This window comes from Panthera onca, chromosome D1 (genome assembly GCF_046562875.1).
Source record: "Panthera onca isolate mPanOnc1 chromosome D1, mPanOnc1 haplotype 2, whole genome shotgun sequence".
NCBI lineage: Eukaryota > Metazoa > Chordata > Mammalia > Carnivora > Felidae > Panthera > Panthera onca.
Window position 1 is genome coordinate 57148212 of NC_138348.1, and position 18036 is coordinate 57166247.

Here is an 18036-nt window from a genome sequence, read left to right on the forward strand (position 1 = left end):
AGGCGCGCACAGCACGAAGGGGCGAAGCGCCGGGGTGGCTCAAGGTCAGGATTACAGAAATTCAAAAGCGAGAGAAAGCTTAAAGAGCCAGGCTGTGCAGCCAGGGCTGGGGTGATGGCACTGTCCAGCCAGGCTGGAGAAAGCAGATTTAGCCACGCCCCGACCGTGGGAGGAGGCCCGGCGCGCCCCTGCTTCGGGAATCTTAGAGATACTAGGCCAAGACCACAACCAAATTACCGATGATTTGTTACCCAATGAACTGAATGAAGGTCAGCAGCTGAGATCAGTCCGGGAGGTTGGGGAGTGACTGGAGAGGGAGGACGATTTTTCTCTAGGATCTGTATGCCTCCTCTTACCTCCCCCTTCCGGCTCCCACTTGGTAGCATCTTCCTGATCCCTTTATCTCTTAAGGCGCTCAGGAAAATGACCCCCTGCAGGAACCTTCTGGGAAATGCTGCCCTGGCCGCCCAGGAACCATGAGTCCTGCAGCCCCGGTAAGGAACAGGTCTCTGGGACAGGAAGAAGGGTCCAGGGCAGGGTGGGTGCCCCTCTCAGACAGGGTTTAGGACCAAGAGCCCTTCAGGCCCTGACATCCCTGTTCTCTGAATGACATCCTGGATCTGCTCTTAGTTGGGGTTTGGTGGGGTTAAGCTATTTAGGAAATGATCCTGGAAGAGGAGCCCAGGTTGTAGATACAGAAACAATATTCTTTCTCCAGTTGGGCCTCCTTCATTTTTGACTATGCCCTAGAGAGATCTTTTCTACCCACAAATCAAACCACCTAACTCTCCATCTTGAAACCCCCACCCCCAAAGCTCCAGTCACTATGTCATAATACCCAAGTAAGTCTTGAGCCTGTCATCCCAGGCTTCATGTTATGTCCTTGCAAAACCTGTAGCTTCATCCCTTTCCACTCCCCATGCCCTCCCCACCCCTGCACTGTACTTTCCAAACACACTGAAATACTGCATATTCTTTTGAACTTTCCTTTTTAAAATTTTTTTTTTTAATGTTTATTCATTTTTGAGAGACAGAGAGAGACAGATAACGAGCTGAGGAGGGGCAAAGAGAGAGGGAGACACAGAATCCAAAGCAGGCTCCAGGCTCTGAGCTGTCAGGAGAACCCGACACAAGGCTTGAACCCATGAACCGTGAGATCGTGACCTGAGCTGAAGTTAGATACTTAACTGCCTGAGGCACCCAGCTGCCCCATCTTTTGAACTTTCTGATCAGTGCTCATATGATTCTCTTAGGTCTACCCCCTGGGAAACTACTCATCCCTCAAGAACCCTTTTTAGCCTCCTTGGGAGGCCTTCCTGAACCTCCTGGGCAAAGTCAGACTCTTTTCTCCCATTGTTAAATCATACCCTGTGCTCTACTTGTGTTTCCATTTAGTCTATCCCACCAGACTGGAAGCTGGGGAAGGAAGGAGGGAAGGCCTTGTCAGGTGCTCCTTTGTGCCCTCCACTAGCATCCAGAACAGTGCCAGGCACAAACCGAGTATTGAAAAAACGTGACAAGACTAGGAGCCTGGCTTACTTACTTACTACCTTACTTTTTTCTACAGAATGAGTTAATGATTCTTAGGAAATGTATTTCATGATAAATGAGCGCACAGATGTCTTGGCAAAATAAAATTGCAGGTGCATCTGCTCACCTGTGCTCCAGGTCAACACAGGGTTTCCACCCAGGACAGGCCTTGTGCAATCCAGCTCTAGGGCTTCAGACTACAAGTCCCAGAATGCCTCGTGATCGCGCATCTCTCCCCGCCCCATCCCCTCCCAGGAGATGGGGCGGGACCTGGGGGCGGGGCCCAGGGGCAGCCAGGCCCGGGGCGCAGCCCGGGTATTGAAATGCCCCAGGCTCTCTGGGGCACACAAAGCGCAGGCGCAGCAGGTTGGGTAACAGCAAGCATCAAGTAGCGGCCGTTTTGGCAGCAGCATCCGCCACAGGTGTAGACAGGTGGGTGCATCAAGGGGAGGCTGGAGAGGGAGTTTGCACCTGACCCTCTTTGTCTGACCAGTGTAGGGCTTGGAGAGGGGAGGGAGTGGCAGGAGAAGTAGGGACAAAGCCAGGCGTTCCAGCTCAGGTGTTCCAGCTCTTGCTACGCAGCAACAGGTGTAAGCAGGTGGGGGAGGGGCAGAGCCACCTATTCGCAAGTAAGTCGCCCTCAGGAACAGAGGGAACCTGGATTCCAGTCCAAGCTCCATCACATACACGGACAAGTCGTTTGCTGTCCCTCAGTTTGTCCATCTGTAAAATAGGAGTCAAGATTCTACCCATCCAACAGAGTTACAGTGGGGACAAGGTGACGTGGTATAGTACATGCAGTGGTTTCAGAACTTGGCTGCACATTAGAATCACCTGGGATCTTTAAAAACTATCAGTGCTTGCCTCCCAGCCCCAGACCTTCTGATTTAATTGTTATGGGGTATGACCTGGGTATTGAGAGTTTTAAAAGCTCCTACTGTTGTAATGGTTAGAAGTTGGGACTGCTGGGTGTGAATGCTGGCTCCTCTGTTTACTAATCGAGGGGATCTGCGTAAGTGGTTGAAGTTCTCCAGGCCTGTTTTCTGGGAGTAACAAGGATTTTCATGAGGTTTCAATGAGATAATAGACAAAAGCACTGAGAAGCATATCCAGCATATAATGCTCAGTCAATAATAGAAGCTATTGAACTATTATTTTACACACTTTGTAAACGTCTCAGGTGAGATTCAAATGGGAGGGAAGCTTTTTTTTTATCATGAAAGTCCCTCATTCATTGTCATGATTCTAATATTCTGTGCCGACAGCATTTCAAATTCCCAGGGTTTCCAACATTGTTAACTGTTCCCCACTCCAGCCTCTACTTGCCTCATAGACACAAATCTAGAAACAGAAGCCAGAGAGAAGGGACATGGCAAAGGTTTTGGAGCTGAGATTGGAATTTAGGCTCCTGACCCCCACCCCCGCACAATGGGTGGCTGCCCTGCTGACCCCACGAGGACAGTGCTCCCATTATCTTTCTAGAGCAGAGAAGGAGAAGGAGACGGGCAGGCTTGCCCTTGTTTGTTTACTAACACTCTCTTAAACGTTTCCACGTTTCCTCGGTGGCTTCCCCAGGGAGGGCAGGGCTGGGGGCTTCTCTTTGGGGAGCTGCCCCGGAGCTGCTGATGAGGCTTGTGTGTCCTGTGAATCCTCCGTCCGACAGGTTCCACCTGACTCCACCCTGGAAAGTCCTTTTGAAGAAATGGCCCTGGTGAGGGGCGGCTGGCTGTGGAGACAGAGTAAGTAACCTTGGGCCAAATCCTCGTCCATTGTGTACCTTGTCCAGGGACAGGGGTGAAGGAAGTGGCTTGTTAGGTGTGCCACAGTGAACACTTCTCCCAAGAAACAAGACCCTTTTTACCCTTTCTCCTTTGTTTATACTCTTTCCTCTGCTTGGAGTGTCCTTCCTATTCCTGACTGCTTGGAAAATGTCCCCTTCTGGGAGAAGCCTTCTCTGACTTTTCCTCTAACCTCCACTCCGCCTCTGCTGTAGCACCAAGCTGGGTTAGAGGCTCCCTACACTGTTCCCAGTGCGTTATGCATACCTCTGTTATAGCACGGATCCCCCCAAAATGTAACTGCCTTCATCTATGGGTCTTACCACTCCCCCACTCCATACTGACCCCAGACTGTGAGCTCCTCGAGGGCATGGACTGGGTTTGATGCTCTGCATATCCACAGCACTAGCCCAGGGCTGGCCATGGAACGAGGCTCAGAATAATATGAAAATGCCTCTATGCTTTGGGATCTGTAAAGCCTTAAGAAGCTTCTTTATGACTTTGCCTTTTCTGTTAAGATTTTCAGTCGTAAAATGTCCAAAGGTAGGGCTCAGGCTTCCAGACCCACCTCTGACCAGAATCATGATCTGAAGAAGAGCTCTCCTGGGTTAGGGGTTCTCCAACACCCCATGACCCATTCTCAGTTCATTCAATTCAGCAAACACTGAACCCAGGTCCTGCTGGGTGCCAAGTCCAGGGTGGGGAGCTGTGGACACCCCAGTCCGGTAGAAGAGGCTGACACTACAGAAACAACTGTCATACAAGTGCAAGATAAGGGATTAGATGGAGGCTCAGGGTAGGAAGAGGCCTTTGCCCTTGAAACTTGGGGCTTGGCCTTGGAAGCCCCCAAGGAAGGAATCTGGTCATTCATTTACCATTCAACACATTTATGGAGCTTCTGCTATGTGTTAGGCCCATAGGCACATAGGGAGGCACTGGGTAAGCAAGGCAGAAAGAGGTTCTGCCATCATTTCAGGGGGTAGATAGACAAGAAAGGCATGGTTATAACACTGGGGGCTGCGGGTGAGGGGATTCTGGGAGCCCGTCCAGGGCTCCTGCCCCCTAGCAGGCTCTGAAATCAGCCTGCCTAGCAAATGTGAACTTTTGCACAGGCTCCATCCTCCGCCGCTGGAAGCGAAACTGGTTTGCCTTGTGGCTGGATGGGACCCTGGGCTACTACCGTGATGAGACTGCACAGGACGAGGAGGATCGTGTGCTCATCCAGTTCAATGTCCGCAGCATAAAGATCGGCCAAGAGTGCCACGGTGAGAAGCCCTTTTCCCTCTGGCACTGTGACTATGTCCATGGCCCTCCCATTGTGTCTGTCTGATAACATCTGCATGAGGCTCTTGCCAGCTTCAGAGGGCTTCCATAGACATTGCTTCTGGGTCTCTCAACTCCAACTCATGTGGGTTTGAATTAAGATAGCGGCTCCTTATTGAGTTCCTACCCTGTGCTGGGCCTGGGTCCTGTGCTGGGGTCACAGAGGTAAGTCAGACAAGGTTCCTGCCCTCTGGGTGCTAGAAACTGGATAAAGATGAAAAGAGATAAGGAGGATCAGAGAGGTTAAGTGACTGGCCTAGAGTCACAGAGCAAATCTCCTCAACCAGGGGTCAGGCCACAGTCATAACAGGGTAACTGATAGATGTCTAACTATGGCAATAGGCAACGTGGAAAGGTTGAAAGGCTCTGAAGAGTAAAGCAGAATCCCAGAGAAAGTGTGTGAGATCAGAGGAGGTTGGCAATGGCCAATAAACAGGACCTGGAGGTCCGTCCCTATTCTTGTTTCTGGTTTACTGGGGCCTGTGCCCCGTGGAAACCCCATATGTGTGTGTCTGTCTCTAGATGTGCAGCCCCCAGAGGGCCGGAGCCGAGATGGCCTGCTGATTGTGAACCTCCGGGAGGGCTCCCGCCTGTATCTGTGCGCAGAGACCAAGGACGATGCCGTGTAAGTCCTCTCAGGAGAGGATAGGGAGAGATCTTGGGGAACGTAACCGGATGCCTCCTCCTCACTGGGCCTTCTGATTCCCAAAGTGTAGGAAGAGGGGACAAAGATCAGTCAACAGGGAAGAGGTTGGGCAGAGTGGATTTGAATGGCTCGTGGTGATTGGTGTGGTACCCAGAAAAGTCCTCACATCACCCTGTGATGGAACCTGGGACTATGGAGGGAGGAGTGGGCACACTGGCCTCTCCTCAGGTGTGTGGTCCTTGATCATACAGGGTCGTGTATTTAGCAGGCTCTGAGATGAGCCCTCACTTGGGGGTGATACAAAGGAACAGACAACTCTGTGGCATCTGTAAAGGACCTCCCTCTACTGCCTCCTGAGGAGATGCCTTAGTGGGTGGCCTTTGATCTGAGGTGGAGACCCTGCCCCGCCTCACAGAGGCAGCCCACTGTGTTGCAGAGACATGCCAGTGTCTGATGCAGATCCACACTGTGAGGCCGGGTGTGTCTGCTTACTCACATTCTTTCCCTTCCTACCCTTGGGCTGAGGGGTCAGTAGGCCTTTGCATTGTAGGAGAGTGAAAGAGATGGGGTGTGTGGGAGTGGGGGAAGCTGAGCTCTGGCCCGACAAAGCACAGAGCCGCCTTGTCCACACTAGCTAGGTGCCATGGCAACCAACAAAGGCCTGATTGTCCTGTGTCCACTCGGCCCTCACGGGGCTCTGGGGTCAGAGCGTTGGGGAACTGTGTGTGTGTAGGTTTGGGGTGTGGAGGTGAGCTGCAGCTAGAGAACCAGCCCAAGCATGCCAGAATCTGAAGGCCCCAAAGAGACCACCCAAACCCAGCTGTCTAGTGTCTAGACGGGGAAACTGGAAGAGGGGCAGACTGTGGACTAAGAATGAATTAGGAGGCTCCAGCTCAAACGAGGGCTCTGTCTGTGTGACTGGGGTGGGAGAGGGGTTTTGTCTACCCAAGGGGGTCAAGGGGACCTCCCCCCTTTACAGGAGACTGGGGCTGAGGCTGTGTTGAGGACGAAAGTCTTAACAGCTAGGGGCCCAATCTCCCAAACTCCCTCCTCAAGGTCTGATGGGTTTGCTTTGCAGAGCGTGGAAGACGGCGTTACTGGAGGCGAATTCTACCCCGGTGAGCCCCCCATTCCCTCCTTTTCCCCTCCCCACCCCTTCCTGCCATGGAATCATGGGTGACTCAGACTCGGTCTCCACCTGCCAGGAATTCTCAATTCCCATAAATGTGAGTGAATAGGCTTGTGTGGACTCAGAGACTGTGAGTCCAAGTGTAAAAGGACAGAAGACAGACAACTGGTGCTTGGAGAAGAGAGAGAGACTGTAGGGGGTGGCATGTAAGCTGGGGCAAAGGAACTGTCTTTTATTGAGCAACTATTATGTGCTAGGTGTGACACAGGTGCAGTTCCACCTACTCCTGACAACAGTCCTGTGAGGCTGGGATTATTATTACCTCTCTGAAAAGGATAAGATTGAGCTTCATTCATCCACACAACAATTATTTACTGAGTTCCTACTATATTCAGGCACTCTGAAAAAGGGCAGGGATCAGAGGTAAACTAAGTAAAGAGATGTTGGCCCTGTTCTCCTGGGTTCAATCTAGTGGGCAGCCGGGTGTGAGGAAGCAACTACTCACACAGTTAATGATTCTATTGCAACGGTGTTAACTGCTTTGACAGAGATGTGCACCGTGCATTCAATGTGTGACCACCTTGGTGGCCTGGTCCAGATGGGAGTTCAGACAAGGCTAAAGATGAGACCCTGAAGGATAAACAGAAATTGACTGTGTAGAAAAAGGGCAGGGATCAGAGGTAAACTAAGTAAAGAGATGTTGGCCCTGTTCTCCTGGGTTCAATCTAGTGGGCAGCCGGGTGTGAGGAAGCAACTACTCACACAGTTAATGATTCTATTGCAACGGTGTTAACTGCTTTGACAGAGATGTGCACCGTGCATTCAATGTGTGACCACCTTGGTGGCCTGGTCCAGATGGGAGTTCAGACAAGGCTAAAGATGAGACCCTGAAGGATAAACAGAAATTGACTGTGTAGAAGGGGTGGGGTGGGGTAAAGGGAACAGCTTTCCAGGCAGAGGAACTGCATGTGCAAAGGCCCTGAGAAAGGGTAAGACTTCAGTAAGTTTAAGAACAGAATGAAGGCTGGGGCAGCTGGAGCTTAGGAAGGGAGAGCAAAGGGAGTAGGAGGGTTGGCAGGGCCAGGCATTATGGGATGTGTTAAGATGTTGGTTTCTGCTAAGAACACCGGGAAGTCATTGAAAGCTTTTAAGCAGTGGGATGATATGAACAGATCAGACCAGATTTGTGTTTTAAAAATATAGTCTGGCTGGTCAGTAGGGAATGGCCTGTAGAGGGTAAGAGTGGATGCCAGGAGACCAGTTAGAAGGCTGGGACAGAGTCCTGGTGACTGGCTGGAGGTCTGGTCTAAGGCCTTGCTAATGAGGATAAGACATATTTAGGAGGTAGAGTCAATAGAGCCTAGTGATTGATGGAGGTGTGGGTTTGAGGAGCTGCCCTAGGTCCCCAGCTCAATGATAGCCCAGCTTGGCCTTGACCCCATCTGCCTGACTCCACATTGTGTGCTTGCTCCTTCTATGTGTGGTGCAGTGGAGCCCAATCTCACTCAGAGAGACTCTGCTGGAAAGTAGCAGAGAAGACTGGATTGTATTTAGAACCCTTCTTAGACATGCACCTGCTGAGGGCTGAGCATTGTGCTCAGTACCTGCCATCAGTTATATCATTTAATCTTCCAACAGCTGCGGTAGGGCTGTACTTTTAGTTCCATTTTACAGATAGGGAAGTTGAGGTTCAGAGAGGAAGTGACTTGTCCAAAGCCTCATAGTCTTAAGTCAGCGGAAGAGCCTGTATTGGAGCCTAGGTCAGTGAGATTTGGAGGGAAGGGCATTACTGGTAGAAAGAACTGCATGAGCAGAGGTGAGGGGTGAGATGTGCACGTGTGTGTGTGTGTATGTGTGTGTAAGTGCCAGGAGTCTGTCCTGGCTGGACAATAATACATGGAGGGAAAGAAATGGGGGAAATGACCTCTGAGGAGCGTTGTGGGAAATGACAAAGGGCATTAAGAAGGGGGGACTTGGCCAGACTTTGGGGAGCAGATTCAGGCTTCTGGGTGGAGACTGGATTAGAAAAAGCTGGAAGTGAGGAGGCTGGAACAGTAGTCTACAAGGCAGAGACACCCCTGTTGGCTAACCTGGCTCTGAGCTCCAAATTCCCCATATGCAGAGCAAACGAGTCCCACCCAAAAGAGGCAGAAGGAGGTGAGGGCTGACCGTTCTGTTCTGCACTCTGTGACTCTATGAAGCTGCCTTGTCCCTCCTCTGCCTGTGCACCTTCCTGCTGCTCTGTTTACCATAGTCTCTGCTCTGACCCTCTACTCCCCCTCCCACTGTCCGCCGTCACACACACCTGTCTGATCCCAGGGCTTGCTTGAGTGGAATGTGTTTGTGCCTCAGTCTTTGTACCAGTGTCTGCCTGTCTCTGAGTGTTCATGCCTGTGTCCGTGACTTCTCTCTGTTCTGTGCCTATGTAGGAGTGACCTGCGCTTTGTCCCTCCATGTCCTGCAGATTTATACCCCACTCTGGACAGAGGCTCTTCCAGGGAATATAGGGCCAGGGTCACAGCCAAGGACAAGGCTGGGAGGCCAGTGAAGGGGAGGACAGGTGGGTGGGAGGGCAGATCAGAGTTGTTCTGTCCTTTCTGGAGACTGAGGGCCTCAGCAGCCTAAAACCGGTGAAGGTGGGCTAATTATGGAGGGACACTACTGATCCTTCTCTGGGTAACTTTGGCAAAGTGTCCCCCTCTGAGCCTCCCTCCATTACCATGGGCTGAGGAGGAAGAGGACCACTCTTTCCCCTGCCCAGCTGGCAGAGGGCTCAGGTTGGGCCTGTTAAAAACTGAGTTTCTCCAGATATAGAGGGCCACTGACACCTCCCTCCCTCCCCCTTCTTGGGTTTCTGTGGCTTGAGCAGGCCCCAACCGGAGCCACCGTCCCTCCCAGGAGCCGCCGGGTTTGCCCCAAGGTCAGGTGTGTGACCCGCTCGTGGAGCCCCTGTAAGGTTGAGAGGCGGATCTGGGTAAGTGCTGGCTCAGCCCTCCCTGCCTCCATTCTGGCCACAAAGATGTGCCTCCAAAACTGGGCCTAGTCACATCCCTTCTCTGCTCACAAACATTCCATGGCTACCTATCACTCACAGAACACCAACCACAGTCCCATTCTCAAGGATCCAGCCTGAGATCTCAAGGATCTCAAGTCCCATTCTCTCAGGATCCAGCCTGAGCCAATCTCACCTACCACATCCCCTCATCCCCTGTGCTGTAGCTGCTCCTCCAGCTTCCCAGCTGCACCAGACCTCTTGCCTCTTCCCAGGCTTTGCACATGCCGTTCTCTCTGCCGTGAAGACTCTTAGTTTCCTTATTCCTCTGACAAACTGATGCTTAGCCTCTAAGAGCCACTTCAAAGGCTACCACCTCCTCAGGGAGGACTTCCCAGACCTCCAGGTATTGTCACTCCCTTCACAGCCTGCTGGATTAATGCTTAGTATCATCTTATTAGGCCTCGTTTCAAGTCCCTTTATTTCGGTCTCTATTCTCCCATGAGACCTGGGACTTCCTCCAAGGCAAAGACTGGGTCTGATCAGCTCTGCCCCTATGGAGCCTGGCTCAGTGCAGTGCTGGGTATACAGCAGGTGCTCAATGAGTACTTGGTGATAGGGACAGTCTGTTTTTTGTTTTTTGTTTTTAATTTTTTTTAACGTTTATTTTATTTTTGAGACAGAGAGAGACAGAGCATGAACGGGGGAGGGGCAGAGAGAGAGGGAGACACAGAATCGGAAACAGGCTCCAGGCTCTGAGCCATCAGCCCAGAGCCCGACGCGGGGCTTGAACTCACAGACCGTGAGATCGTGACCTGAGCTGAAGTCGGACGCTCAACCAACTGAGCCACCCAGGCGCCCCAAGGGACAGTCTGTTTTGACCCTCCTTCTTCCCAGTGCATGGAGCTGGGGCACAAGTGGGCCTCAGGCAGTGTTCACCGAATGAGTGAATGACTAAAGGGAGGAAGGAGGAGTGAAAAACCTCTGTTAATGGCATCACTATCACATATCATAATTTAGTCCACATCTGTCTCCCTTCCTCCTACCCCAGAATTTCTGGAAAGCAGGATTGGGGGATGAATCCTATCTCTGTCCCCAGTGCTCAGCAGGGCATGGGGTGGGTACAGTGGGGGCCTATCTTCGAGTGCTGGTGGTCTTATAGTCAACTGTGAACTTCTTTTCTAGTACAGTGGTGTTTGATGTGGCTGTGAGTTAGAATCACTTCAGGACTTAAAAAAAAAAAATCTAAACGTTCATATCCTACCTCTGGATGCTCTAATTTTGTAGGTCTGGAGTGGGGCCTTGGAAATCTGTGGTTTAAAAAAGTTATTCAGGTAATTCTGATGTCCAGAACCACTGAACCCAGAAGGCTAGGTCTACCTAGGTTCAGGTGCATAGACGTGGCTCAGCTGGATTCTCACTGTGCCTTGGGAGTGGGCATTGTAGGAAAGACATTGTAGGAAAGACTATCCCTATTAACAGATGTAAAAACTGAAGCTCTGAGAGGCTACATAACTTGACCGGGACACTTGATTCTTCAGTGGCAGGACTAGGATTCCCATCCCAGCATTCTGAGACATCCCCCCTACCCAAATGAGGATGTAAGTTTGTTTAAAGATTTTTTTTTAAATGTTTATTTGAGAGAGAGAGAAAGAGAGAGAGAGAGAGAGAGAGAGAGAGAGAGAGAGAAAACACAAGTGGGGGAGGGGCAGAAAGAGAGGGAGACACAGAATCCAAAGCAGACTCCAGGCTCTGAGCTGTCGGCACAGACCCAGATGCAGGGTTCAAACACACAAACAGTGGGATCATGACCTGAGCTGAAGCCAGAGGCTTAACCGACTGAGCCGCCCAGGCACCCCAAAGATGTAAGTTTGTTTAAAGTGGGGATGCCTAAAAATGGGGTTTAAAAAGCTGTAAACCTTATAACAACAGCTTTTCTGAGGGAAGGGAACTTATTTGTATGTGGCCTCCTGATTGGCTGACCCTGCACTTGCAAAAGGGGCTGGGCTTGCAGAAAGGGAGAGGATCAGGGATCAAGCCCTTACGTTCTGTCCCTAAGGTCCCTGGAGGATCCCCTGCCTCGTTATATGAGTTTACCTCTGGGCCTCCCAGACCTAGAGGGTAGAAACAGGTGCCGCCAAGGGGCATGAGTTGGTGTTTTCCATTCTCTCTGAGGCCAGATGAGGCCACAGGCTCACTGTGCAGCTGCCGTGCAGATACAGGCTCTAGATCCTAAAGTCTCTACAAATAAAAATGGGGATCTGAGTGCTTGGATCTCTCTAGACCCTTCCAGGCATGGAGCTTAGATCCTGGCTACCCACCACCAGAAAGCTCTATTGGATCACTTTTAGGGAAGAGCACAGTGAGGGAAGTCACTTGAGACTGAGCATTGTTTGAGCCTACTGTGTTACCCTGGAACTGGTCATTGTCCCTAAATTGAGGCTGGACTTAGAGCTGGGTGACCTTAGTTCAGTCTGGCTCTGTATTTGACTCACTTGAGATAAATTCAGTACATTAGGCAGCTATCATGTTCCAATGAGGCCTAATTAGACCCCCTTGTGGGTCTCAAGTCTGATGGGAGAGACACACTCACAGGGATACAAACAATGACACTGCAGAGTGACTGGTGCTGTGATAAGGAGAGTCTAAGGGCTAAGTCTGTTCTCCCAACAGAACCTGAGGTTCAGGGAGAGTAATACTTGGGTTCAGTCTGAAAGATAAGTTAGGTAATTGAATGAAAAATGAAGAAAGCATCCTCATCAAAGAGAAATGGCATGGAGGGGTGCCTGGGTGGCTCAGGAGGTTCACGGTCAGGCTTTGGCTCAGGTTGTGATCTCATGGTTTGTGAGTTCAAGCCCCGTGTCAGGTTCTGTGCTGACAGCTCAGAGCCTGGAGCCTGCTCTGGATTCTGTCTCCCTCTTTCTCTGCCCCTCCCCTGCTTGTGCTCTGCCTCCCTCTCTCAAAAATAAATAAACATTAAAAAATAAAAAAAAAAAAAAGAAATGGCGTGGGGATTTGAAATCACAGGTATGTATTTAGAGAAACCCCCTTTACAACCAAATTTCTTGAAAGGGATGTCATGACATGTTGATTCCATGCCTTATTTCTCAACCATTCTTCAACTCTCCATAGTCTGGATTCTCCCCCTAACCACTCCTCTGAAAAATGTTTTTTCAAGGTCATCCACAACTTCCAAGTTGCCAAATCAATGGCTTATTATTCTCTTGGCACTGGCCAAAAGGATGGACAGAAGAGCATAGTTAGAGGATAAAATCATGAGACTTTGTGGCTGGTGTGATATGGAAGACAAGCGTGTGAAGATGAGAGTGCCAACCTGATGCCTTGGTTTGAGTATGTGGTAGTGGCATTTAGAGAAAAGCGTTTGTGGAAGAGCAGGTTCAGGAGATAGAAAGGTGATGAAATCCCTTCGAGATAGGTGGAGTTTAAGACACCTGACTTCTAAGAGGAGTTGGACCATTCAGGGGTGACACCTAGTTTGAGAGAGATATAGAGTAGAAGGGGGCTAAGAAGAAGGAGCCAGGAGACTAGGGGATCTTGCTCCCTCTCTAGGTCTACTACCTCATGGGTAAAATGAGGGGCATGGATTAGGAGTTTCTATTTAATTCAGCGTATATTTATTGGTTCTTGCTATTCACTAGATCCCGTATGTAACAGAAATTAATCAGAGTCCGTGTCTATAAATAGCTCACATTTGGGGTATAGGCAGGAAAGTCCAGGAGGAAAGATAGCCCATAGAGAACTTAGGAAGAAAGAATTCTTTCTGAAACCAAAAGGGCTTCCTGGAGTAGATGATTTCTGAGTTAGGCTTTGAGGGGTTGATTCTAATGGAGAGACTGCTTTCCTCCCTCAGAGAGAGAAAAGTGACCATTCTTCTCTGAGCCTCCCACCCCCAGTTCTGTGGTAATGTGGAGATAATAATGCCTGCAGTAAGGATTAGAGGAAGTAATACATATGAACACCTCCCTCGGAACCTGGTACATGGTGGATGCTTGATAATACTTTAGTTACTTTCCATCCATCCCCTCCTTTCTTTTCCTTCCTCCCCAACCTGCTTTTACTTCCGGGCCTGGGGGCTGGCCAGGTGCCCTACCCAGTGACTAGGAGAGTAGAAAAATCCATTGGCTTTCTCCAAATGGGACCATTGGAGAGCAGCTAGCAAATATTAGATTACATAGGGAAGTTGGGAGACATGGGGAATTTAAAAATCTATATATTTTTAATGTTTATGTGGAGAGAGCGCATGAGCAGGGGAGGGGCAGAGAGAGAGAGAGAGACAGAGACAGAGAGACACAGAGAGAGAGAATCCCAGGCTGACAGCACAGATCCTGACTCAGGCTCGGGGCTCAAGCTCACAAATTATGAGATCATGACCTGTATGGAAATCAAGGGTCCCACACTTAAACAACTGTGCCACCAAGGTGCCCCGCTGTGGAGGATTTTTGACCAGGGGAGTGATAGGTAGGAGGGTAGGGTGAGGAAATGGGATCTGGATGTAAGGGCTACAGTTTTAGAGGACAAGGACCATGGGCCATGTGGGGAGGCAGGGCCTTTCTCCAGGAGCTTGCTGGTTCCTGGGGATCCATTTCTAACCTTGAAGAAGTGGTTTTGTAGGCCCAGAAGAACCTAAGCAGGGTGTGGTGGGTAGGGGCCCAAACCTGGGCCAGGGAGTTTCTGGGCAGTAACCCAGTGGGGCTCCCCAGGTGCGTGTCTACAGCCCGTACCAGGACTACTATGAGGTGGTAACTCCCAATGCTCATGAAGCCACATACGTACGCAGCTACTACGGACCGCCCTATGCAGGTAAGTCTCCAGCCTGGCCTGCCCCCTGCCCAGATCCAGCCCCAGGCCCCTGCAGCTGGGACAGAAACCACTCTTGTGGGGACCACGGATTTTTCCGGGCGGTACCCACCACTGGGCCCTCCCCATCCCGAGACTCGGAATATCTCTTGAACCAGTGTACCTCCACACTCCAGAACTGACCTCACTTCTCTAGGCTGTCTGACCAGCAATACCCGTTTCTGAGCTGCTGGCGACCCCTGGTGGCTAACGCGGGAGCGGCCGCCTCCTTCCGCCCCAGGGGCTGGCGGTTGGGAACGCCCATCCTCTGATGTGGCCTGGAGGTTCTTAGAGATACTGAGTTTCCTCGCTGTTCCACTCTAGCCCCATTGTCCCAGCAGATCCAAGGCCTGTAAGCCCTGGAGAAGGAGTGCAAGTCCTTTCCGCATCAAGGCCTCAGTTTCTCCGATTGAGGTGCAGAAGAGTGGGCTCAGCTCTTTACCCTGGGTTGGGCATGAGTCTAGTGGGAGGAGAGGAGTGAAGATCTCTCTGCTCCCTACTCTGAAGTCCCCGTCCCTCACCGTTCTCTCCACAGGCCCCGGCGTGACGCACGTAGTAGTGCGGGAGGATCCCTGCTACAGTGCGGGCGCTCCGCTGGCCATGGGCATGCTCGCGGGGGCCGCCACAGGTGCCGCGCTCGGCTCGCTCATGTGGTCTCCCTGTTGGTTCTGAGCCCTGGGACTGGGAGTGTGGACCCTGCGCCTAGACCAACAGACCCCTTTTCCTCCTTGACCCCACCCTCCACGATTTAAGTCCTGCTGTACTTCGGCTCCTTCTTCTCCACTAGTCCCCCTGGACTTGGATCATCCATATCCCACTCCCCCACTCTCACCCCTTGCGTTGCAAGAAGCTATCATCCCAGGCACAAACATAGCTCAAAATCCTTGTATCTATTGCCAGACACCCCAGACTTTTGTTATAGACACATATAGACATGGTTCCCTCCAATACACCAGGACACAGAAAACGACTCATGTGACTTAAAGTTCCCAGGTACTGGAGACCGAGGAGTCAGGTTTTTTCCTCCAGCACCTCCATGGTTGCTGGGAAAAACAGAAGTAAACAAACACTTGACAGGACAGTTATCAATCCTTTGACACATGAGGGTAAAGAACAGAAGGTAGGCTAGGAGTAGGGTTGTTGCAAGAGTGCAGAGCAATGATTATCATGGACATGTCCAAGGAATTAAAAGTTCATTTAGGCTGGGGTGGGGACTGGGATAAGATCATGATGGCCCTCCAGGCTAAAGAGCTTGCTGGGTAAAGGGGAGATGTGAGCTTTTTGGAGGGAAGTTTCATGATTGCGCCTATAATGAATATATTGCCTGTTAATACTGACACATTCTGAAATCCAAAACACTCTCTGAGGTTAGCCCCATCCTTCCCACTATCAGCTTCCAGGGTCCCCTGTTCCTTCAGTGCTCAGAAAACACTTGTTCCCATGTTAGGGGTGCCTGGGGCAGCAATTGAGTTGAACCTGGGGTCCCCTTGCTGGGGGGCAGATAAGCTGTGTTCAGGACCTCCAGCCCTAGGATGGTGCTTCCATCAGGAAATGCATTCCTGGTCCCCAGGAACTTGGCCCTCTGTCCATAACTGTGGCTGTCACCATCTTAGGCTTTGTCTCTTCCTTCACTCTGGGGGAGATGGCAGTGTTCACCTCTAGGGCCTGATCCAGTGGGAAGCCCCATGTGTGCCTCCCTGTATGTGGCCCAGCAATCTCTCCATTTGGCTCCTTTACAATTTCCTCTCCCACCCTGTCCTAACAGAAGAGCTAACATTCCTACCCAGTAGCCAGAGTAGCCTGCTAAAGTTCCCTTGTAGGTATGGGCTCTAGTGGCCCTGCTGCAGAGACTAATAAAGATATGGTTGGCTCTAGCCCTGGCTCTGGCTCTGGCTCTTTTGTCCACCTTCCCCTCCCCGCCATGGTACTTGTCTCCCTGGGACTCAGCACCTACTTGTGCCTTCTTTGGTATAGTAAGAAGAGTGTGTGGATTCTGAGAGCAAGTAGAACTGGAGACAGCATCTTAGCTGAGCAATTTGGGGCAATTCACTTAACCTGTCTGGATCTTGCTTTTCCCATCCATAAGGTGGTAGGTTGAAGTTGGCCATGCCTGAGGGCTCATAAGGAGAGGCTGCCTCAGCATAAAAAGATGGTCAACATTGCTCCTCATCAGGGAAATACAAATCAAAACCACACTCAGATATCACCTCACGCCAGTCAGAGTGGCCAAAATGAACAAATCAGGAGACTATAGATGCTGGCGAGGATGTGGAGAAACAGGACCCTCTTGCACTGTTGGTGGGAATGCAAACTGGTGCAGCCACTCTGGAAAACAGTGTGGAGGTTCCTCAAAAAATTAAAAATAGATCTACCCTATGACCCAGAAATAGCACTACTAGGAATTTACCCAAGGGATACAGGAGTGCTGACGCATAGGGACACATGTACCCCAATGTTTATAGCGGCACTCTCAACAATAGCCAAATTATGGAAAGAGCCTAAATGTCCATCAACTGATGAATGGATAAAGAAATTGTGGTTTATATACACAATGGAATACTACATGGCAATGAGAAAGAATGAAGTATGGCCTTTTGTAGCAACATGAATGGGACTGGAGAGTGTTATGCTAAGTGAAATAAGTCATACAGAGAAAGACAGATACCATATGTTTTCACTGTTATGTGGATCCTAGGAAACTTAACAGAAGACCATGGGGGAGGGGAAGGAGAAAAAAAAAAAAAAAAAAAAAGGTTAGAGAGGGAGGAAGCCAAAACGTAAGAGACTCTTAAAAACTGGGAATAAACTGAGGGTTGATAGGGGGTGGGAGGGAGGATGGGGGGGGTGGGAGGGAGGGTGGGTGATGGGTATTGAGGAGGGCACCTGTTGGGATGAGCACTGGGTGTTGTATAGAAACCAATTTGACAATAAATTTCATATTTAAAAAAAATTAAAAAAATAACTATAAAAAAATAAAAAAAAAAGAGATGCTGCCTCAGGGTGTCTGTCATCTGAACTAATGAGTGATCCAGGCTGTGCCCTGTCTGCTGAGAGTCCAGTGGTGTTGTCTTTTCCAGTAGGTTCTTATCCTTCTAGAGTTGAATCAATGAGTTGGTCTCAGAAAGCAGGTGGTCAGGGAAGGAAACAACCATTTTGCATCAGACCTTTTGAGGCTGCAAGTGACAGAGACCCCCTGCTCAAACTGATTCAAGCTAAAGAAGGGAAAGCATTGGGTCATATAACTGAGAAGTCCAGAAACTGCTTGGTGCAGAAATTCAGTGTCCCTTAGACTTTGTTTTCATCTTTATAGCCACTGGGCTTGCCCTTTCAGAGGCTTCAGTGATACTCAGCAGCTCCAGACCAAATGCCCTTCTGGGTTCAAGTCTAGCCAAGAGAGCTTTTCTTCTCCTCATAGTATGAATAAAAGTCCTGGGACTGAAGAGCATTATCCCAAATTGGGTCCTGTGGTCATCCATGAGTCCATGGTGATCTGGAAAAGATGATCTAAAACAACAGGGCTTACAACAGGGGTGGAGTGGTGTCCCAAAGAACGTTTAGGGCACTGTTGCCCAGAAGTAGGATGGATAAGTGGCAAAAACATCAGGTGTCTGCCCCAGCCACATTCCCAGAGACACCAACTTAGAGGGAGACATAAACAAACACCAGTGATTCAATGAGATGAGGTAAGTGAGGAACATGGTACAGTGCGAGCTCTGAGAAGAGGTATTCAACTCTGCCAAAGGAAGTGGGGAAAGATCTGGGGCAGGGATGAACCTTGAAG

General features: G+C 50.3%; 1 protein-coding gene across 5 annotated transcripts; it reads left to right on the forward strand.

Moving 5' to 3' along the window:
• The first annotated feature begins 253 nt into the window (after nt 1–253).
• PLEKHB1 (pleckstrin homology domain containing B1) lies at nt 254–16129 on the forward strand. 5 transcript variants are annotated; one of them, XM_060605677.2, is made up of 9 exons: nt 254–269; nt 412–494; nt 3194–3269; nt 4421–4573; nt 5154–5256; nt 6356–6395; nt 9276–9380; nt 14120–14219; nt 14791–16129. In XM_060605677.2, exons 2-9 carry the CDS (start codon nt 477–479, stop codon nt 14925–14927), a joined length of 732 nt encoding a protein of 243 aa, XP_060461660.1. In that variant the 5' UTR covers nt 254–269; nt 412–476; the 3' UTR covers nt 14928–16129. The 5 variants fall into 5 exon arrangements, with proteins under 5 accessions (XP_060461660.1, XP_060461664.1, XP_060461661.1 ...); XM_060605678.2 differs by lacking the exons at nt 254–269; nt 412–494 and adding an exon at nt 1806–1962; XM_060605680.3 differs by lacking the exons at nt 254–269; nt 412–494 and adding an exon at nt 2166–2308.
• Nucleotides 16130–18036: the final 1907 nt, after the last annotated feature.

Coding starts and splice junctions, on each gene's coding strand:
- PLEKHB1 (XM_060605677.2), top strand. Junction 3,270..4,420: donor CGGCTGGCTGTGGAGACAGA/GTAAGTAACCTT, acceptor ACTTTTGCACAG/GCTCCATCCTCCGCCGCTGG. Junction 14,220..14,790: donor CTACGGACCGCCCTATGCAG/GTAAGTCTCCAG, acceptor TTCTCTCCACAG/GCCCCGGCGTGACGCACGTA.